Genomic DNA, 23,451 nt, shown 5'->3' on the forward strand with positions numbered 1-23,451 from the left:
TCTACATTATCATACGATTATTGATTGGTTTATTAGTGGAATAAAAAAGTACCCGATTTGGAAACTCCGAATATTCTATTTTTCAATTAGATCAAAATAAATCTCACACTTTGTTATTTTTCAGTTTTATGCACAATATGATAGGTGAAAATGATTTTTTTGTTCGAAAAAGTTTTGTATATTTGTAATTAATAAAAGAATTGTTATTTTTTGGTCGTCCGGAAAAACATTATTTATTGTAGAATCTTTTATTTAGACAATTTAATTTTATTTATTGTTTTCCTTTTTGGGCATTTTAGAATCTTGTACAAGCTTTATACTTTGAAAGCTGGATTTCGTGTCCCGTTTGTCATCGAAGTAATCTCGGTGCATCTCCTCATCATCGACTTCTTCAGGTTCTTAAATCCGAATCCAAGAAATTGCCCACTGATTTCAATCGTTTCTCACCAGTTTTTCCCCAACTTGATTTTCTTTATTGACGCAGATACACATCTCTGGATATACTCAGTTCTTCCGATTTTGGCATATACTCAGATTCTTCTGCGACAATCGAGCATGGCAGAAGCAGATGGGTTGAGATTGGAGCAAAGGCACGGGAAGGCGAGAGTCAGAGTTGCAAGAGTCTGGCGTCAAAACGACGACGGATCTCATCACTTTGTCGAATGGAACGTTAGCATCAGTCTTCTCTCTCACTGCCTCTCCTCTTATCACCGTGACGATAACTCCGACATCGTCGCCACCGATACCATGAAAAACACTGTAAGTTTCATCAAATACTAATCTTGTGCTTACCCTTTTTCCCGATTTCGTCCAAATCAGTCCAATTTTAGTCAAACCAAATGAAATGTCGTCTAAAATCTGTCTTTGATGTTGTATTACATCACCTTGTCGTTTCTTAGGTCGGCTTAGTTTTGGATTGTAGATCGTAGGTTCATTTGTAATAATGAACAACTTATTAGCTACTAAGGCTGGAGAACATGTTCTTGTTTCACCAACTTTACTTCTTATGAGAGTCAGCTTTTTTTGGGGCTTGATTGGAACAAATGTTGTGTTGGATTGAAGGTTTATGTGAAGGCGAAAGAATGTGGAGATCGACTCTCTGTGGAAGAATTTGCCATACTTATTGGGAATCACTTTTGTTCTTTCTATCCACAGGTATATGTATATGCACTATCACATATACTTTTACTGGTCACTTTGCTTATTTACTCTTTAAAAATGTCTTTCTTCGTTTTCTTTTGTTTTACTAGGTTTACACTGCTATTGTGAATATCATAGAGAAACCATGGGAGCGCGTATGCATCGATGGAAAACCACATTTACATGGTGGGTCTTCTTCTGGAACCGATTTTGATATAGTTTGATATGTTTTCTCAATAAAATTTTTGTCTTTTGATTTGAAGGTTTTAAGCTTGGGTCAGAGAACCATACTACGGAGGCAACAGTACAAAAGTCTGGTGCACTAAACTTATGTTCTGGTGTTTCAGGACTAGCTTTGCTCAAGACAACCCAGGTACACTACATTCTAGTTTTCTGCACATATATGTAGTAGTTGTTAAAAAGATGTTGAATTTTTCTGTATTATCACTGTTATATTTTTCGATACTGGCGAGTCAAATGTGTTCCACTGTCGTTTCACCAGTTTTATCTCTCTTGTAGCTAAGATTCATATGTGTCTCAGAGATTTAGTGGTTTGCAAAACAACTCCTTTAGAGTTTCTTCTTTATTGATGTGCTTCTCTTTAACCTCTTAGCCTGTTAGCCATATCTTTTTTTAAACCTATACATATATTTGTTGCGTGTCTACTCTATGGAAAAAGGAAATAGAATGTAGAGTATTATACCTGTCATGGTTTGTCTGTATATTTTAGAGAGAACAGTCTACTCTAACTTAGGAGCTCGATGGAGAGGAAAGACAAAGAAGAATGATATGAAAAATGAGTGCAAGAATCGAGATTTGATGTTATTATTGTCAATCTATTTTGAAAGATACTTGCTCTGATTCCTAGGATATTGACCATAATGATCGCAAAAGTCAAGACCTGATAATTGATTGTTTACGAACCCACTTTTATGCAAATTAACAGTCAGGATTTGAGAGGTTCGTGAGAGACAAATACACCATTCTGCCTGATACTCGAGAGAGAATGCTGGCCACAGAAGTGAATGCATCTTGGAGGTATGAGTTAGTTAATGATGCTACGTATTTCCTATTTGTGATTGATTCTTGAGACTGAAAGAGACGTTCATGGTGACAGGTACTCGTATGACTCAGTTGCAAGTGTCCCAAAAAAAGGACTCTACTTCAGCGAGAAGTTCATGGACGTAAAGAAAGTTCTGATGGAGACTTTCTTTGGTCCACCAGAAACAGGAGTGTATAGCCCTTCTGTCCAACGCACTCTCTATCTTATGGGAAGCGCTGTAATGAGAAGGTATCATCATATTTGTCTTGCATTCTCCTCACTGTTTGTGTGATTATATGATTCTTACCATGATCAGGTTCTTATTAACATTGATCAGGTTTGCTGATATATCATCGATTCACCTTAAGATGCCAAATATTCACTTTCTACCTGTAAATCTTTCAACCAAAGAAAATCCTTTGATGGTTAAGGTAAAAAATCTTCATGTGTTGTTGCTTTTTTATGTTGATACCATGAAATAAAAATGACTGTATAAAATAATAAACTCATGTACGAATGGTTTCTGATAAATTGCTTTTGCAGTTTAAGGATGATGTGTATCTGCCAACCGATGAACCTCATGGATCTATAGAAGCAACCGTAAGCCGCATGACCTCGAAAATGTAAGGTTTTGGACAATGCAGGGATAGTTTAAAGACTACTGTAATTCACAGGTTCTGTAACTTTTGGCTTTTGCCCTTGCTTATAAAATAAAGAGTGCCACTCTTCATGAGGTGCTATGTGTTGCAACTATAGTGTATCTTCAAACACAGAAAATTTCTGTTATGTATGTCTTTGCAATTGTATGTTATATCTGAGATGTAACCCCACAACGAAGATCCTGAGTTTTAACACAGTTCTCAATCCATTTAGCGGAAGTGAATCATGCTCCACAACAGCTAGAGTATGGGATCAGACACATTGTTGAATGGTACAGAACGTAGAATCAATCATTTTGAAAGCTTACATGTATTCACGCAAACTATGAATATTTTCTGGCCAACAACACAAGAAATGAGAGTAGTACTGGAAATGATTCATCTACTCTTGTTCAACAAGAACAAAAGAACTGCTCTGATAACAAATGTTAGCTTTGGTACCTCTCCAAAGCAAAGAGATTTATAACATAGAAAAGATATTTGTTGGTAGTTAAGACTACCTATACTTATTGTTTTATTTTACATTGATATAAACAGCAAAAGCACACGAAGCAAATAAACAGAGAAGTGGAGTCATTGACTCTTACAATGCCAGAAATGGGAAAGTGGAGAACGCAGTCTATAAACAAGGATAGTTCTCTTATTATCAAAACGAAAACAGAGGAAATTGATAAGACTTCTTCAAACGATCGAGATACTTGTGAGTTGGCTTACGTGGCCGATTGGTTCTTCACTGCCAATGTGTATTGGGTTGCTCAGAGGTGTCACCATATCTTTACCAAGCAGGCCTTGTGCAGCGGCCATACCAGCCTGACATAAACCCACCATACTTTCAATATTGTTCGAAAAAACTCATCAAGAGGAACAATGAATCAGACTAATTATAGAAATGATCAATACCTTTAGCCCGTCTTCATGTAAAACCATTTCCTACAAAAAGGTAAACGGACCAAATGAGTATTGAATGAGATTAAACGAATATGAGTGACAATAGCAAATCTAGGCTTTACCTTGATATGCACCACAGAACCATAGACCGTGTTTCCCTTGAATCTTGTTCATCTCCTGTGAAGCTTTCAGAGCAGAAGCACAGAACAGCCAATGAGCAGTTCTCCATTTGAATAATGTCTTCTTTGGGGTAACTTCAGTATTAAAGGTGAGAAAGAATGGATCATGTTCCTCTCCAAAATTCTGCAACAGAAAGTTAAGACACTTCACTCTCATTTGTTTCATGTTAAAGTTATATCCAAAATGTATCAATATACCTGAATTTTGTTGAGCCAATATGTCAGGCTCGCTTTGTTTTCAGAACTTGTTGGGAAATTCCAAGCGCTCCACTATATTGATTTGGAACCTTTGCCACATAATCCTGAGAACGTCCTGCAACAGTCAGCCACTGTGGGCTCCCAAAGAGCGGAGAAAGAATTTCAAAAACTAAGTTAAGTAAACACTCTTCTTTTTGGTTAAAGACTTAGAAATAAGAAAACACTCTTTATCAGATTCTATATATATGTATGAACCTGAAGCAACTGGTGGTTGCGACAAAACGAAAGAACAGAGTAAGCCGAGAAGTTAAGGACGCTGTCTGATGGGGATCCACATGCCGGTACCTGTCCCAATAACATATATTAAGCTTTCTTGTCTTCCAAGAAAACTCCAAAAGAAATATATATAAGCCTTTTGAAACAATTCAGAGTATCCATGAGAGTTGAGAAACTCTCCTAGGGTTTCGTTTCGGTCGATTTCAGGGTTAAGCTCCGGCTTTTCAATATAGTTTTCTATGTCTTTCTTAAACTTCATATTTTTTGTGATCATCTTCCAGAAAGATGGATCGTTGCGGCTTCCCCATCCGCCGTCTTTGCCATTGTTAAGGCTCACTGAGAAAGAAATGTCTGTATCCTCCATCTCTACTCCAAGATTCTTGAAGAACTCCATTAGGTTCGGGTACGTAACCTAATTACATATTAAGTGATCGCCATCCACTTAAATTTTATGTTCTTACTTATGTGTTTACATGAGATGAAAAGAAAGAAAGTCAAAAAAAAATACAGTTTCTATATATAAAATATTTTCAGCTTTTAATAGATTTATAACTTCTGTAAGCGTGTTTGCGTTTACAGTTAACACATAAAGAAAATTATTCAAATATTATCATTAAAAAAATTTGTTCATTTATCTCGAAGCCACAACTCGGATTTAGCAGATCTGGATATGGATCCAGATATCCCAAAATTTATTGATATCCGGATCTGTTTCAACCCTAACTAACATTTAATTTTAATCATGAATAATTAACTTTTTGTAAAGTAGAGTATATATTATCAGAGGATTTTACCAGTTATGACCGTAAAATTTTATTACAATGGAAAAAAAATAATTTTTTAAATTATAAATATAAACTAAAGAAAAAAAAAACATGAAAAAAAAGAAAAGGTTTCTAAAATAATAAGAACACAATACTCCTTATAATATATGAACAATTTTCTTTATGTGTTAAATAGGAGTATTTTATATATATATATATATATATATATATATATAGCTCAACTTCTAGTAGTTTACAAATTCGAGAGAGAAAGAAAGAGCAAGGATGCGTAGAGGATTAAAGACACGGTTGCTTTTCCTTTCTCTCTCGATTATAATATAAATATTTACTAATTTTGAAATAAATAACCCGCCCATTTATATTATTTTATAATAGAAATATTTACTAATTTTAAAATAAATAACACATCCATTTATATTACTTTATAATATAAATGTTTACTAATTTTGAAATAATTTTTTCTTAATATCTTTTATGCTTTGATAACCTAATTCGTATAAGACCATAATTATAAAAAAAAAATTTAACTTGTCTCATCAAATTATTATATAATATTAATATTTATCTATTTTCAATATGTAAAATTTTAATCTGATAGAATATAATTAAAAAATATAATAAAATATTTATTAATCATATGTGTTATTCTGAAAATCTTATTTAAATTTTAAATGTTAAATTAAATCTAACTTGTATTTAAAAAAATCTATTTAAATTAATATCTATAGACTATAGATATAACCTATATTTAAGGAAATTTTTAGTTATCTAAATTAATATCTAATTTTCGGAATTAAATATATATATATATATATAAATATTTTTAAAAAAAAATTTGGAAGTGTTTGGAAACAAACACTAAAATATGTGAAATTTTAATTTGATAGAATATGATTAAAAAAAATAATAAGATATTTGTTAATCATATGCGTTATTCTGAAAATCTTATTTCAATTTCAAATGTTAAACTAAATCTAACATATATTTAAGAAAGTCTATTTAAATTAATATCTATAGACTATAGATATAACATATATTTTAGGAAATTTTTAGTTATCTAAATTAATATATAATTTTCGAAATTAAATTTATATATATAAATATTTAAAAAAAAAACTTTAAAAATGTTTGGAAACAGAAACTAAAAATGTTTCTAGATGTCAAAATATGAAGCAAGGACACATAATCCGAGATAAGCTTGATCCTCGCCATAATTCATTGGTTTTAATAATAAGAATTATCAATTTGGTATATATATATATATATATAAATATATGTATTATAGAGAACAAAATTTTTAAAGGTCGATTTCATGTAAAGTCTAGCTGAGTAGCTGGTAAAGTGGTAATCATCTATACTATTAAATCAAAATAATTTTTAGAAAAAAATCTTTCATGAGTTATATTAATGAAAATTAAAAAAATAATCATTAAAGATAAACATATCTTACTATTTTAAACTTATATCTACACAACTAAATAATATCAATATCAGACATTAGTACATATTAATATTATTCGATCATATAGGATGGGTTAGAGTTTATGTTTTTAGGGGGAATTGCTAAAAATATGTCACAATTTGATTCCAAATGCAAAAGTATACCCCAAATTCAACCTATTGCAAAAATAGGTCAGAGGGGTAGAGAAATTACCATTATTAATAAACAATAAAACGGATGTCTCAATTACGATTATAACCCTTCGAAGTCTGCAAATACTAATGAAGTCTGCTCAGCAGACTGATAAAGAAGTCTACTATAATATTAAATATTATTTTTAAATTTAAAAATTATATAAAAATAATGTAAACTGAAGTTTGTTTCCATAAATCAAATGTCAACAAGTATGATCTATTAAAATTATAATTTAATAAATATGAATCATTTTTAACCATCTAAGATAAACATAAAAAGTGAAAAGTTTTAAACTAGGGCTGCAGACTTCTTTATCAGTCTGCAGAGCAAAATTATAAGAAGTCTGCTATATTATTAAATTTTATATTTAAAATTTAAAATTATATAAAAATAATTTAAATTGAAAATTGTTTCTATAAATCAAATGTCAAAAAGTATGATCTATATAAATTATAATTTAATAAAATAAATCATTTTAAACCATCTAAGATAAATATCAAAAATGAATAATTTTAAACTAGGGTTGTAGACTTCTTTATAAGTCTGCTCAAACCGTAAACGAAATTAAAATAAAATATTGATTTAAACCAGAAATAATTAACCTAACCAGATATGACCGGATATTTTTGCCCTATTATATAAATGAGATTTTACCCTAATTCAGAAACTCTCCACTTTGATCCCTCTCTCCAAAAACGGCGCTGCATTTTCTCTGTTGCTGTAACCTCTTTCTTTCTGTTCTCCATTTTTGCTATGTTCTTCGTTCACTTGAGTTCGGATCTGCAATCATCTACAACAAGGACCAAACTTCAGACGACCACGTAAGAATCTGTCCCATTTAATTATTTTACAAATTTTTGTTGATTTCATCTTCTTCTAATGCTATTTTGGTCGTTTTCTTTGTTATTTCATCTTATTGTTAGTACCGATCAACCAGAACAACACACCTCCTTCTCCTCCGCCGTAATCGTAACCGCCTCTGATGAGAAGGATGATTCGAACAAGCAGATCATTCCGGCGTTTATCACGAAATCGGAGACGAAGAAAGAAAATATTCGGCCGGTGACGGAATTTCGGAGGACGGAATCGGCGATAGAGAGACTGAGCAGTGAGGAGTTTCGTTTGAAGGTAGAGAAATTCATAATGGAGAAGAAGAGGAGTCTCGTTCTGGAAAACGACGTCGTCCAATGGCAAGGGCTTGTTTGTGCTGTCTCAGGCTATGGCTCGTGCTAAAAGTTAACTAGCAAGTATTAAAAACACATATAACTTGGAAGATAATTTTAGGAGCCGGTGACTTTTTAGATTCGCTGGTCTTTATGCTCTCATCATCAGAGATGCTTATGTTTTACGACGTTTATCTTTATTACTAATAATAATATAAACCAGTGTTCTAAAAATCGGTTTCTTCGGCCGCCTAGGCACCGAGTAGGCGCTAATAGATGGTGGACCGCCCCGATTTGGCTATAATCGGTTAAAAAATCGGCTAAAATGAAAAAATTATCTAAAACTTAATTTTTTGGTTATAAATCGGTAAACTAATGAAAGATTTAAGCTATTTTGATCAAGATATGTGTGTAACTGATGAAAAAAAGGTAGATATACGAAAATGTCAGAAGAAAAAAAAAAGGGACAATGGTGGCCACTAGGGTTTTTAGGGGAAGAAGATGACTCATGGAAAAATGACGATTTTATCCTTCTCATTTAAGTAAAAAACAAGACAAATGCTTTTTAAAAGTCTCGAACCTCGGGTTGGAAGCAATAAATATGACTCCCTAACCACTACACCACGTTGACATATAGGTCCTATATTCAACTTTACTAATATATAACCTTTATATATATAAAATCATAAAAAAATAACCAAAATTGGAAGCATAATGGTTCGAACCCACGTACTTTGGGCAACAAGAGGATCTGTTTCCACCAGACCACAAGAGTTTGTTAACGTTGTATGCGTTAATAAAGTAATTTATATACTATCAAGACCGTTAACAAAAGTGGCCAATAGTTAAAGTTGAGGACAAACCATGACAGGTAAATGCAAGAATAACTGATTTTTCAATCTTATACAAATGCAAGAACAATAACAAATAAAAATAATTGAAAGGAAGTAGACTTCTAAACTTCTTTAAAAGTCTGCGAAAATAGCTAAATCAAACAAGAAAATTCATTACTTTGTAACTATAACACATAATAACGTCAAATTCATATAGATGCAACATAAAAAACAAATAAACATGTCAAGACAAGAAAATCATTTTTACAAGTAACAAATATTTCAAAAATGAATTTAAAAAAAAAATAATTAGGCAGACTTCTTATGCAGTCTGCTATGATATGCTAATACGTAACAGCAGACTTCATCTACAGACTTCTTTTAGAAGTCTGCTTAGATGTGCTAATTACCTTTTAAATCAAGAAAATTCATAACTTTATAATTATAACACATAAACACACCAAACTCATACAAGTGAAAGAATCATACCTAAAATGCATTTACAAATTTAAAAAATTAAAAAAAATATTACAAATATTTTATAAAATTGCATTTTAATTTTTTTTTAAAATGCAGACATCCGTTCGAAGTCCGCTGGGAAAATTTCACGTTGAAGTCTTCTAGAAAAAAGGTTATTTTTGTATTTGACCAAATATTTGACTTTTTGTAGCAGACTTCTTTTTGCAGGCTGCGAGAAAAAAGGTTATTTTTGCAATTGACCAAAAGTTTGACTTTTAGAGCAGACTTCTGCTAATGAGTAAAGAAGTCTGCTATAGTAGAGAAGTCTGCTTATGAAGTCTACTCTACAAAACAAGTATACTCGAGGTTATTTTTGCAATTGACCAAAATATTGACTTTCGAAGCAGACTTCTAAAGAAGACAGAAGTCTGCTTGTAGGTCAGATTTGCATTTGACCGAATCTTAATTAATTTAATAGCAGACTTCTAAAGAAGTCTGCTATTTTTTTTTTTTTTGGTAGCAGACTTCTTTTGAAGTCTACTATAAAAGTCAAAAGTGGTCAAAATCTTGGTCAATTGCAAAAATAACCTTTCGAGTCAAACTACGAAATAGCAGACTTCTTTAGAAGTCTGCTATAAAAGTCAAAGATCGACAATTTTTTTGGTCAAATGCAAAACTAATTTTTTCTTCTCGCAGACTGCAAAAGAAGTCTACATGATTTTTTTTGTTTACGACAATTCGCGTACCAAATTGAAATTCCAGAAAGTTTAACATTATATCAAAACTTTGTTTGTTGAACCAACTACAATGATCCAAAAAAGTTTTATTACTGGTTCTAAAATATAATTCGGTTCGAAATAAACTGATAAAAATCATTATCTCGAAGAAACATGTTAAAATTCTAGGTATATAAAAAATTTAGACTAATTCATTTATTGTCAGTTGTTTTAAAGTTAGAAGTCAAGAAATCTTAACAAATTTTGTTTTTAGAAATGCCATTGCAATTAAGTTGGAAGTGTTAAAAAACAATATTCGAAAATGTAGAGATATTTTTGATATTTTTATAACATGGAAAACAATTCTTTAGGAATACAAATCGTCACTTAATTTTTTTGATTTAATATCTTTTAAAATGACATAAAAATAAAATAATTAGTTATACTAGTATTTAAATACCACTGTTATTGCATATTTTTGATGGGTACAAATAGCTTGGTGAAGAGAACAATAGAAAAGCTCCCCATAAAGATTTAAAGGTTACTAGAGAAAGAAAAAGTTGCATCATAAAGTATTTTATGAATCAAGATGAAAGGAAGCAAAGGGTTGTTTAGCGATATGCAACATCATGTCAGAATAAAGTAGTTGTAGAAAATCAAGATGCAAATGGTTTTACGATAATTCTTCACAGGACAATTGACATGCTAGTTTGGTAAGTTAGGATTAATTTGCATTCTCCCTTTCATTAATAAGTATGTTTAATTTTTATTACAATAAGTGATATTCTAATACTGGTCGTAGCGAAGTGAATCATTGCTCCATAACAGAATCAATCATGAGACCATATCCTTATAAAGTTTACATATATAACTTCCACACGCAAACTATGAATCTTTTCTGGAAAACAACACACAAGAAATGAGAATAGTACTTAAATGTTTGGAAATGATTCATCTACTCTTGTTTATCTCTGAGCAGAAGGGAAGCTACGAAATGGATCCCCGAGTGCAGCTACATTTCCCGGACGTGAGAACACTACCTGTAATGTTGCAGAAGCACATGATCAGTTCATCTAATATTACATGGTAATCAAATAAAGTGTTTTCTGGTTAATAGTCATCTGTGCTACTTGGTAATCAGCAATGGTAAGAGTCTTGAGAGCAGCTGCACTATAGTCGAAATAATATTCCCATGTCCTTATGAATTTATCATCGAATCCAAGATCCATGATTTGTCTGCGCAGATAATAATTGGACATATGAGCAAGCATAACATTCCTAGAACAGAAGGATTTTTTTTTTATTGTAAATATAATTAGCCTACTTCTCATTCTCCAAGAAGTTTTTCCTCCAGCTCCTCAAAGTCTTATAGTAATGGTTTCCGATGTTCTCAACGTTTTCGACGCTGCATTCGTTTAGTGTTATGAGTCCAAGGAAGAAAAAGCTAAAACCTGATAATTAAAAGACTTACCATAGCCTAGAAGAAGAGGCCATAGCTGAAGTAACTCTTGCTAAAGAAGGAAGGCATCCACCAGGAAATATGTATTCTCTTACGAAATCTGAATTTAGTCTGTACTCATTGTAACGCTCCTCGGGTATCGCTATGAACTGTTGTTATTGTTAAACATTAAAAATGATCAATGGTTGTGCAAACATGAGACTGGAGAAAGAAGAAAGCGTTACCTGATGGACAATTATGCCATCTTCTGCAAGCGCAGCTTCACAATGGCTGAAAAATGTTTCCATGAATTCATGGCCAATATGTTCCATCATCTCACTGAAACATCGAAAATCTGATGTCATAAGACATTAGACAAAAATGCAGAGTTATTTAACATAAGAAGAAAAAGTATTACCAAGATATAATCCGGTCATATTTGTGAGCATTAGATAGTTGGCGATAGTCGCAGAGCTCAAACTTAATCCGGTCCTAGCGATTCAGAAGTTGTATTGTTAGACATAGCCTTTGAAATCAGAAACCAAGATCCAGATATTGATTAGTGCAAACCTCAAGTCCAGCTTCTTTCACTTTTTCTTTTGCATATTTAAGTTGTTCAACAGATAGTGTGATGCCAGTGTATTTGCATCCAGTTTTTCTCACAACTTCTATGGCAAAAGTTCCCCATCCGAATCCAATTTCTAAAACCTCATGGTTCTTCTCTATTCTTGCCTGAAAATGTCCCGCTCTGGCTATTAAAGAACAGAGAAAAACAAAGGGCATGTTCTTGTTCTAAATCAAGAAATACTCTTGTATAGATGTTACCTTATCAATCAGAAGAGATATTTTTCTCAATTGTGCAGTTCTCAGATCCTCATCGTCTGACTATGACATGATAATGGGCGAAAGTTTAAAGTCAGAATCATGACATAGTAACAGAGAAAAAACAAAGAAAAAAAATGTCACCTTATATACTGCAGAGGAATAACTCATGGTATCATCCAAGAACAAAGCAAAAAGCTCATTACTCTGCAAAATTAGCCAACGATTAAGCAAAGCATAAACTCAGACTGGAGATGTTCATTTGAGACAGAATGAATGTTGGCATAGGAAAACTTACAAGGTCATAGTGACGAGAAATGTTCCTTCGAGCTTGAGTTAAAGTGTTCTGTTTTGAAACATGCTTTAGAAAATGCTTTGTAGATGCTATACCAGCTATTAGAAACATCGGTGGCCACCACCCCCTGTGATATATAAGACGAATGAGTAATGGTTTGAGAAAATGAATGCTTACTTAATAGCTCAGCTAAAAAAATTGAATCTTTCTATACCTTTTCTTAGCAAAAGTTGAGTTTTTTGAGTTCAGTTCTTTGTTAGCTATGAGAATCTGCAAGTTTTATTTTTATGATCAAGCAGAAAGATGTCACAAGTTTTTAAACTCGATCTCTATGCTTCAATAAGTGTATTTACCGTACCATGATCAAATTCAAAAGTCCTGTTTCCTTATCAACAAACGAAAAATCTCCATTGATATAAGCATCAGCAAGACCTAAATCTGCTTGTGTCATAACCTGTACGGAAAATAAATAAATCAAGAATCCAGTTCTTGAGCTTTTATTTATTTAAAAGAAACAATTTTTACTTATTTCACAGTTTCAACCCTAACCTTCCAGTAAAACTCAGGACTGTGAATCTCTAAGACAGATTTTAAGTGACATCTTGAATCCTTGCCCTCAAAAGTGTACACCAATCCTCCTTCTTCAATTATCCTGTTAGGATCTAGGTAATAAGTAAATGTAACAACGGAAGAAACTACTGACATATTATGGAGGTAGGCATTTCAATAGAGGAGGAGGCTCACTGTAAACAACCGGTGGATATGAAATGTCTCAAGAATCTAGTAAAGAAAAACCGAGCCCCTTTCTCGGTTAGAGACAGGACCATGTGTTTTGGGTTTCTCAGAGGTGTCACCATATCTTTTCCTAGCAAACTGTGTGCAGCCGCTATACCAGCCTGACATAAAATCACCATACTTTCAATGTTCAATGATTTATCAAGTGGAACAATGAAACAGGATAATTATATAATTGATCACTACCTTGAGCCCGTCTTCATGAAAACCATAACCTACAAAAAGGTAAACGAACCAAATGAATATTCAATGGGGTACGTTAAACGTACGAATTTGAGTAAATAACAATACAAAATCTAGGTTTTACCTTGATATGAACCACAGAACCATACACTACGTTTCCCTTGAATCTTGATCATCTCTTGTGAAGCTTTCCAGGCAGAAACAGAGGGCATAGGATGACCAGTGGTCCATTTGAGCAAAGTGTTCTTTGGGGTAACTTCAGGATTAAATGTGAGAAAAAATGGATCATGCTCATCTCCAAGATTCTGCAAAAGAAAAGACACTTCAGTCTCATTTATTTCATGTTTCAATATATTCAAAATATCTTAACATACCTGCATTAAATTGAGCCAATACGTCAGATTCGCTTTATTTTGAGAACTTAGGAAATTCCAAGCGCTCCACGCAACAAGATTCCGCGGCATCAGATCAGTGTCTCGGTGGAGATAAAGATCGCTACATATTCATGACATTGACATGTTAATGAATCTCTTGAATTCAATTTTAACAGATTTTTACCTGTAATTGTATTGGAAAGCACCAAGAACCCTAGTTTCATCAGTTGTGGCTTGTTCTCCAAGCAATCTCAGAGCATCTGGTGCGTGCACAGCTAATATACATCTATCAAATACTTCTTGAGATCCATCTTCAGTTGTTACTGTGACATAACCATCCTCAGATGTCGAAACAGATTTTACAATGCAGCTTGTTCTAATCTTGCATCCTCGTTGCTCCAATTCAACCCTAACCTGGTGCGCAAGTTATATAAGTAACAAAACCAAATCACTTTTAAAGATGAACCTGAAGTATTAATTTGGAACCTTTGACACATAAGTCTTAGAATGTCCTGCAACATTCAGCCACTGTGGCCTCCCATAGAGCTGAGAAAAGAAAAACAAAAAAGGTAAGTTAAGAAAACACTCTTCTTTTTGGTTAAAGACTTAGAAATAACAAAACACATTTAAAGATGAACCTGAAGTAACTGGTAGTTGCGACAAAATGAAAGAACAGAGTAAGCCGAAAAGTTAAGGACGCGGTCTGGTGAACATGGCCATATCGAACAACATGCCGGTACCTGTGCCCAACAACATAAATTAAGCTTTCTTGTCTTCCAAGAATACCCCAAAAGAAATATATATGCCAAAACTCACCAAGTAAGCCTTTTGAAACATGTCAGAGTATCCATGAGACTTTAGAAACTCTCCTAGGGTTTCGTTTCGGTCAATATCAGGTTTCCGCTCCAGCTCTTCAATATATTTTTCTACGTCTTCCTTAAATTTATTGTTTTCTATTAGCATTTTCCAGAAATATGGATTCAAAACGTTCTTTTTCTGAGCAAACAAGCTCGAAAGGCCGTTGCGGCTTCCCCATTCGCAGCCTGTGCCATTGTCAAGGCTCACTGATAGTGACATTTCTGAAACCTCCAAGTCTACTCCAAGATTCTTGAAGAACTCCATCATGTTCGGAGACGTAACCTAACCACATATTGTGACTTGACTTCATTTGAAAAACTTAGAAATATAAACGTAAATATAAATGCAAATGTTACAAGTTCGAGAGAGGAAAGAAGAGCAAGGGTACGTACAGGATTGAAGACTGTGAATCCGAGGTCCAAGTCAACGCCATCAAAACGCATCGTTTTGGCATGACCTCCTAGAGAGTTCTCCTTTTCGAATAACACCAACTCCTCAATTCCATCTTCTTTGGCAAGAACGTAGGCACTTCCTAATCCACTTATACCACTTCCGATCACCGCAACTCTCATCTTTACTCCTTTTTGTTTCCTATCCGAAACTCATTTTCTAAAATTCTTGGACAAAACCGACTATCCAATGATCAACGAAGGATAAAATCATGCAGACAAAAAAAAAACATACCTTTCTTTTTTGGCACAAGGTGGATTTGATTTAAAGATGGGGATTTGTCGATGTTTCAGTCGTATGCTTACTTATATAGAAATAAGCTTGAAGGCTAGAAGCTAAAGGCGTGTCTCACGTAGACATATTATATATGACTTATATAAACAATTTTTGTAACAAAATAATTACAGATAGATAACGTGATCTTCCTTCTAGTTTAATGTCAAGAAGCAAGGCCCCATAATTCGGGATAAACTTGATCTTCGCCATAATCCACTGACAAATATGACAAGACGTTTGCATCCTTTGTCACTTATTTTTATTTTTATTAGGATTTAGGAATATTTTTAGGATTTTGACATTTTGAAAAAAAGTATTAAGAAAACTAGCACTTTGTTTTTTTTTTTCAAAGATAAAAAAAATATTTTCGAGTATTAATAATTCCCACTTTGTTTACCATACACATCCAAATTTTTCGAGTTTGCCTCTATTACAACATAGCTTACACATAGAAGTAGAGAATATTACTATTATGTGTACTTTTGAAAAATATAATTGCCAAAAAAAACACTTAACCATAATAATTTAGACCGGTTTGTTTTAAGTTTTTTTTTTGATACATTATCAGATAAGAATCAATAAAAAAATGACATGTAATTGTCAAAAATCGGTTAAACGGTTTTTTTGCGGCCGAAACTTTTTTTACACTGACACGTAAGCGAAATGGGTGAAACTCGTTGTGAGCGCGATATATAAGCAAATCACTACACAAACAAATAAATATATAGATTTGATATAAGAAAAAAAAAGTGAAAATAGATTTCATGTAATGTTTAGATGGTGATCAATTTCAAAGGAGAAACAAATTGTTTCACGCTATATATGTGAACAACAATTTTTAATTAATAACTATCCACTTGTGATATAGATCGACGTTAGGAGATAAGTCATTTTTAGTACTATTCAAAAGTTGAAACTACATTTTAAAATATATTGAAATATAAAAAAAAGATCTTGTAGTTCTTAGAAATATTCATTTTATCGACAACGATCCTTTCATCGTTTAAACGCAATTAGTTTACGATTCAAGATATAAAGGGTTTTTTTTTTTTTGGGCTCAGACATCAACTTTTATTTCTCCCAACGATTAATACAAAGCATTCATATCTGCCTCAACATAAGACATAATCCGATTAGGCATACTAGTATACAACTTACTTCCCCGCGGAGAGAACATCACCGAATAATATTGCATCCGGGCCATATGATTATAAGGGTTATTTAATTATTATTATTATTATTATTTGTTTCTTCAAAATTTTATTTCATTATTAAACAAGTCCTATTATCAATGTCGCATACCTTGTCATATACGTCAGTGTTGATGTTGTACCTATCTTTTGACTTTAAAAAATAGTGTTTTGCAAAATTTGTCAATTATCTGAATTTTTTGTAGACTTTTAGCATTTGTTCAAAACGCTATTACTAGCACTTTCTCCATTGTTTATGACATATGTGTTGGCATATGTATCTTATATCCAAGACATATGTGTTGGGCCAACCTCGAAGATCCTGAGTTTTAATATAGAATTAGCTTGGAATTCTTTTATATGGTCGTAGCGAAGTGAATCTTTGCTCCATAAGAGAATCAATCATGATCTTTTTAGAAGCTTACATATATATACTTCCACAAGCAAACTATGAATCTTTTCTGGAAAACAACACACAAGATATGAGAATAGTACTTAAGAGTTTGGAAGTGATTCTTCTCTTGTTTTATCTCTGAGCAGAAGGGAAGCTATGAAATGGATCCCCGAGTGCAGCTACATTTCCCGGACGTGAGAACACTACCTGCAATAATGTTGCAGAAGCACTTGATCAAGCTATTAAAATCAAGTGTTTGTTGAGTGACATTGAGGAAAGAAGCATGGCTTTGTTTATCGTTAATATATAGTCAGCTGTTTACCTGGTAGTTTCCAAGGGTAAGAGTCTTGAAACCAGCTGCACAATAGTCGAAATAATATTCCCATGTCCTTATGAATTTATCGTCAAATCCAAGATCCATGATTTGTCTGTGTAATTAATAATTGGACATATGAGCAAGCATATTTAATAATTCTAGAACTGAAATCAGAAGAATTTTTTTTAATGTTTTGCTTACTTCTCTCTCTCCAAGAAGGTTTTCCTCCAGCTCCTCAAAGTCTGATAGTAATGGATTCCGATGTTCTCAACGTTTTCGATGCTGTATTCATTTAGTGTTATGGCTCGAAAGAAGAGAAAGCATAGATTTGAAGGTAAAACCTGATAAATAAAAGACTTACCATAGCCTAGAAGAAGAGGCCATAGCTGAAGTAACTCTTGCTAAAGAAGGAAGACATCCACCAGGGAATATGTATTCTTTTATGAAATCTGAACTTAGTCTATACTCATCATAACGCTCTTCAGGTATCGATATGAACTTTTATGGTCAAAACATTATAAAAACGATCAATGGTTGTGAAAGCATGAGGTTTGAGATTGGCTCCATGGATAAAGTGAGGGAGAAAAGAAAATGTTACCTGCAGGACAAAAATGCCGTCTTCTGCAAGTGCAGCTTCACAGTGAGTGAAAAACGTTTCCATGAATTCGTGGCCAACAGCTTCTAACATCTCGCTGAAGGAAATACAAAATGTTATGTCATAAAACAATAGACAGGTTGCAGAGGTATTCAACTGAGGAAAAACTGTATTACCAAGATATAATCCGGTCATATTTATGAGCATTAGATAGTTGACGATAGTCGCATAGCTCAAACTTTATCCGATCCTGGCGATTCAGAAGTTATATTGTTAGTCTTAGCCTTTGAAAATATGAAACAACATCTAGAGATGGATATTATGCAAACCTCAAGTCCAGCTTCTTTCACTTTTTCTTCTGCATATTTAAGCTGTTCAATAGATAGTGTAATTCCAGTGTATTTGCATCCAGTTCTTCTCACAACTTCTATGGCCAAAGTTCCCCACCCACATCCAATTTCTAAAACCTCATGGTTCTTCTCTATTCTTGCCTGAGAATGTCCCATTCTGTCTATTAAAGAACAGAAAAAAATGACATGTTCCTGTTCGAAATCAAGAAATGCTCTTCTATAGATGTTACCTTATCAATCAGAAGAGATATCTTTCTCATTTGTGCAGTTCTCAGATCCTCATCGTTCGACTATTACATTATAATGGCGAAAGCTTGAACTCAGAACTCAGAATCATGACACAGTAACAGAAAAGCAACAAAGAAAAAAGTGTACACCTTATATACTGCAGAGGAATAAGTCATGGTATCATCCAAGAACAAAGCAAAAAGTTCATTACTCTGAAAATTTACCCAACGATAAAGAAAATCATAAACTCAGGTATGAGATGTTCGTTTGAGACAGAATGAATGTTGCCATAAGAAAAACTTACAAGGTCATAGTGACGAGAAATGTTCCTTCGAGCTTGAGTTAAAGTGTTCTGTCTAGAGACATGCTTTAGAAAATGCTTTGTAGATGCTATACCAGCAGTCAGAAACATCGGTGTCCACCATCCCCTGCGATTTCAAACACAATTTTTGTGTAATGGTGTAAATAAGTGTAAGCTTACTTAATAGCTCAGATAAAAAAATTGAATCTTTTTATACCTTTTCTTGGCACCATTTGAGTTTTTTGAGTTCATTTCTTTGTTAGCTATGAGAATCTGCAAGTTTTTAAATGATCAAGCAACAATATGTCACAAGTCTTTAAACTCAATCTCTATGCTTCAATAAGTCTATTTGCCATACCATGATCAAATTTAAAAGTCCTGTTTCCTTATCAACAAACGAAAAATCTCCATTGATATAAGCATCAGCAAGACCTAAATCTGCTTGTGTCATAACCTGTGGAAAAAAAAAGAAAAAAGAAATCAAGAATCCAGTTCTTGAGCTTCGGAAGAAACAATTTCACAATTTCAAAGAGCTCTGATCACACCTTCCAGTAAAACTGAGGACTGTGAATCTCTAAGACAGATTTCAAGTGACATCTTGAATCCTTGCCCTCGAAAGTAGACACCGATCCTCCTTCTTCAAGTATTCTATTAGGATCTAGCTAATAAGTATATGTAACAATGGAAAAAACTCATTACAGAAATATAGAGCTAGGCATATCAGACAGAGGAGGAGGACTCACGTTATACAACCGGTCGATATGAAATGTCTCAAGAATCTAGTAAAGAAAAACCGAGCCCCTTTTTCGGTTAGAGACGGGACCATGTGTTTTGGGTTGCTCAGAGGTGTCACCATATCTTTTCCTAGCAGACCTTGTGCAGCCGCCATACCAGCCTGACATAAAGATAACCATACTTTCAATGTACAGAAAATCATTAGGAGGAACAATGAATTGGCCTAATTTTAGAAATGGTCATTACTATATGGAAAATTCATTAAGAGGAACAACGAATTGAAATAATTTTATAGAAATGATTATTACCTTTAGCTTATCTTCATGTAAACCATAGCCTACAAAAAGGTAAAAGCGGACCAAATGAATATTGAATGGGATTTAATGAATTTGAGTAGTAATAAAAATATAGGCTTTACCTTGATATGCACCACAGAACCATAGACCATGTTTCCCTTGAATCTTGTTCATCTCTTGTGAAGCTTTCCAAGCAGAGACAGAGGGCAAAGGATGAGCAGTGGTCCATTTGAACAATGTTTTCTTTGGGGTAACTTCAGGATTAAAGGTGAGAAAGAATGGATCATGTTCCTCTCCAAGATTCTGCAGCAGAAATGACACTTCAGTCTTCATTTATTTCATGTTGAAAGTTATCCAAAATGTGTCAATATATACCTGAATTATATTGAGCCAATATGTCAGGCTCGCTTTATTTCCAGAACTTGTTAGGAAATTCCAAACGCTCCACGCAACAAGATTCCGCGGCATCAGATCAGTGTCACGGTGGAGATAAAGATCGCTACATATCGATGAAATTGACATGTTAATGATTCTCTTGAATTCAACTTAAACAGAGTATTACCTGTAAGCGTATTGGAAAGCACCAAGAATCCTAGTTTCATCGGATGTAGCTTATTCTCCAAGCAATCTCAGAGCATCAGGTGCATGTACAGCTAATATACATTTATCAAATACTTCTTGAGATCCATCTTCAGTTGTTACTCTGACGCAGCCATCCTCAGATGTCGAAACAGATTGTACATTGCAGCCTGTTCTAATCTTGCATCCTTGTTGCTTCAATTCTGCCGTAACCTGTTTCGCAAGTACTATAAGTAACAAAACCAACACTATGTATAATTAATCGTATTAATTTGGAACCTTTGCCACATAAGCCTGAGAACGTCCTGCAACAGCCAGCCACTGTGGCCTCCCAAAGAGCTGAGAAAGAAATTTAAAACTAAGTTGAGAAAACACTCTTCTTTTTGGTTTAAGACTTAGGAACAGAGCCGTGCCCAGAGTTACTGAGACCCGAATCGATATACAGAAAAATTATTTTTACTAAAATAATAATCATCATCATTTCTAAAATAAATTTAGTGTAAATTTTTGGCTAAAAAATAAATTAGTGCAAGTGTAATGTTATTAATGGTAAAATGATGGTGAATATCGTATGTGCGAAGAGGATCAATAAATTAGTTATCTTATTTTTACTATATCTTAGTTTTTACTAATAATTTATATTGTAATTTGTTTTAAAGCTTCTAAAAACATTATGTTTATTTTAACCTAATATTACAATAATCACAAAAATTCAAGCATAATTTTCTTTTTTTTAGGGCCCAGTAAGCCAAAGTTTCTAAATTTTTAACATAGGCACGGCCTTGCTTAGTAATAAGAAAACACTCTTTTAAAGATGAACCTGAAGTAACTGGTGGTTGCGACAAAATGAAAGAACAGAGTAAGCCGAAAAGTTAAGGACGCGGTCTGGTGAACATGGCCATATCGAACAACATGCCGGTACCTGTGCCCAACAACATATATTAAGCTTTCTTGTCTTCCAAGAATGCCCCAAAATAAATATATATGCTAAAACTCACCAAGTAAGCCTTTTGAAACATATTAGAGTATCTATGAGACTTTACAAACTCTCCTAGGGTTTCTTTCCGGTCGATATCAGGGTTATGTTCCAGTTCTTCGATATACTTTTCTACGTCTTTCTTAAACTTCATATTTTCTGTGATCATCTTCCAAAAATATGGATTCAAAATGTTTTTCTTCTGAGCGAACAAGCTCGAAAGGCCGTTGCGGCTTCCCCATTCGCAGCCTTTGCCACTGTCAAGGCTCACAGAGAATGACATGTCTAAAACCTCCAAATCTACTCCAAGATTCTTGAAGAACTCCATCATGCTCGGATACGTAATCTAACAACATATTAATGATCGTCATACACTTAGGTTTTGACTTTGTATTTGAAATTATTTTTTGCAATTTATGTGTTTTTACATGACATGAAAAGAAGAAAACATTTATAAGAAAATCACAGTTTCTAAATATAAAATATATTCAGCTTTCCATAAAATATAAATATATTTCTGTTAAAGAGCTGATCATGAGCTCAGAACTTCATAAAATATTTTTGCAAACTGGTTCTTTGCGTTTACAACTACAAACAATAAAGAAAATTGTTGTCATTTGAAAGAAAAAAAAATTAGATAGACATGGAAAGATAAAGATAAATCCAAATGTAAACGCAAATAGTTTTACAATTTGATAGAGAAAGGAAGAGCAAGGGTACGTAGTACGTACACGGTTGAAGGCAATGAATCCAAGGTCCAGGTCCAAGTCAACGCCATCAAAACGCACCGTTTTAGCATGACCTCCTAAAGTCTCCTCCTTTTCGAACAAAACCAACTCCTCAACTCCATCTTCTCTTGCAAGAACAAAAGCACTTACCAATCCACTTATCCCACCTCCGATCACTGCCACTTTCATTTTTACTCCTTTTTTTCCCTATTCACAACTTACATTTCTTCAGACAAAACCGACTATCAAGTAAATTAACGAACAATTAATCATGTAGACAAGAAAAATACTCTCTTTTGTTTTAAGAAAGAAAAACACCTTTGTTTTTGGCAGAAAGTGGATTTGATCTAAAGATGGGGATTTGTGAAGCTACATTCATTCATTCATATGCTTACTTATATAGAAATAAGCCAGAAGCTAACGTGTCTTATGAGACATATTATATTTATGACTTATATAAACCAAGTCTTAAACAAAATAATTACAGATAGATAACGTGATCCTCGTTCTACACTTCTAGTTTAATGACAAGATGCAAGCCCACATAGTCCGGGGTAAGCTTGATTATCGCCATAATCCATTGGTTTTTATAAGAATTTTAAATTCTGTATGGATATATATTTATGAGAGAAAACTAAAAAGTCGATTTCATGTAATGTCTAGCTGGTGAATGGTGATCATTCATGAACAAAATAGTTTCGCGCGATATCCATGAACAACAAGTTTTAATATATAACGATCCACATGTATTATATTATAGATCGATGTTAGTAGATGTGTCATTTTTAGTACTATTCAAAATAGAAACTAAATTTCAAAATTAGAAGAAGATAAAAAAAAATTTATGTAGTTCTTAAAAATACTCATTTGACAACGATACTCTTCTGATCACAAAGAATTTAGTTTACAATTATTGAAGGCTTCAAGCGTCAATGAAGTAGACCTTTCATTGTTTAAACGAGAATAGTTTACAATTCAAGAGAGAAAATATTATTTAGTTATTAGTAATAAATTTTTGGTTTCTTCAAAAGTTTATTTGATTATTAAACAAGATTCCTTTTTTATCGGCGCCTGCCTTGTCATATGTCGATGTTGCACCTATCATTTAAAAGCCGGCTTTGAATTTCATAAGATTAAAAGCGGATTTTTCTTGCTGATGATGGTGTTTGTTACGTCAGATATGGTGGCTAACTTTTGGCAAAAAAAAAAAAAGAGAGAGATATGGTGGCTAGGCTTCGAATGGTTGGATCAGGATTCGAATTTCCCTATTGCTATCAGACTCACATGACTAGTAAATG

The 23,451-nt window shown here is 33.3% G+C and overlaps 2 protein-coding genes and 1 pseudogene across 3 annotated transcripts; 1 reads left to right on the top strand and 2 right to left on the bottom strand.

The window, feature by feature from the left end:
* The first annotated feature begins 287 nt into the window (after positions 1-287).
* LOC18025304 (uricase) lies at positions 288-2,993 on the top strand. Of its 2 annotated transcripts, none has more exons than XM_024159133.1 (9): positions 288-395; positions 535-759; positions 1,063-1,155; positions 1,251-1,326; positions 1,404-1,513; positions 2,087-2,178; positions 2,258-2,431; positions 2,520-2,613; positions 2,726-2,993. In XM_024159133.1, the coding sequence occupies exons 2-9, from the start codon at positions 556-558 to the stop codon at positions 2,807-2,809; spliced, it is 927 nt and encodes a 308-aa protein (XP_024014901.1). In that variant the 5' UTR covers positions 288-395; positions 535-555; the 3' UTR covers positions 2,810-2,993. The 2 variants fall into 2 exon arrangements, with proteins under 2 accessions (XP_024014901.1, XP_006406024.1); XM_006405961.2 differs by having other exon boundaries at positions 290-395; positions 485-759.
* Positions 2,994-10,718: 7,725 nt separating this feature from the next.
* Positions 10,719-15,503, bottom strand: LOC18025305. Its single transcript, XM_024159130.1, has 23 exons — positions 15,424-15,503; positions 15,132-15,330; positions 14,698-15,021; positions 14,520-14,621; positions 14,368-14,427; positions 14,066-14,295; positions 13,882-14,002; positions 13,632-13,812; positions 13,511-13,539; positions 13,274-13,425; positions 13,079-13,181; positions 12,888-12,983; positions 12,744-12,799; positions 12,533-12,656; positions 12,379-12,441; positions 12,238-12,297; positions 11,983-12,144; positions 11,831-11,904; positions 11,658-11,751; positions 11,446-11,582; positions 11,299-11,379; positions 11,105-11,210; positions 10,719-11,014 (listed from the first exon to the last, which is right to left on the bottom strand). Exons 2-23 carry the CDS (start codon positions 15,309-15,311, stop codon positions 10,940-10,942), a joined length of 2,610 nt encoding a protein of 869 aa, XP_024014898.1. The 5' UTR covers positions 15,312-15,330; positions 15,424-15,503; the 3' UTR covers positions 10,719-10,939.
* A 1,656-nt stretch (positions 15,504-17,159) lies between these two features.
* On the bottom strand, positions 17,160-22,342 carry LOC18025306 (annotated as a pseudogene).
* Between the last annotated feature and the right edge of the window lie 1,109 nt (positions 22,343-23,451).

The sequence above is a fragment of the Eutrema salsugineum genome, unplaced genomic scaffold, assembly GCF_000478725.1.
Source record: "Eutrema salsugineum unplaced genomic scaffold, Eutsalg1_0 scaffold_13, whole genome shotgun sequence".
NCBI lineage: Eukaryota > Viridiplantae > Streptophyta > Magnoliopsida > Brassicales > Brassicaceae > Eutrema > Eutrema salsugineum.

Coding starts and splice junctions, on each gene's coding strand:
- LOC18025305 (XM_024159130.1), bottom strand. CDS start 15,311: ATGAGAGTTGCGGTGATCGGAAGTGGTATAAGTGGATTAGGAAGTGCC. Junction 14,622..14,697: donor TGTTTCAAAAGGCTTACTTG/GTGAGTTTTGGC, acceptor TGTTGGGCACAG/GTACCGGCATGTTGTTCGAT. Junction 12,442..12,532: donor TTTCTCGTCACTATGACCTT/GTAAGTTTTCCT, acceptor CTAATTTTGCAG/AGTAATGAGCTTTTTGCTTT.
- LOC18025304 (XM_024159133.1), top strand. CDS start 556: ATGGCAGAAGCAGATGGGTTGAGATTGGAGCAAAGGCACGGGAAGGCG. Junction 760..1,062: donor CCGATACCATGAAAAACACT/GTAAGTTTCATC, acceptor GTTGGATTGAAG/GTTTATGTGAAGGCGAAAGA. Junction 1,514..2,086: donor CTTTGCTCAAGACAACCCAG/GTACACTACATT, acceptor GCAAATTAACAG/TCAGGATTTGAGAGGTTCGT.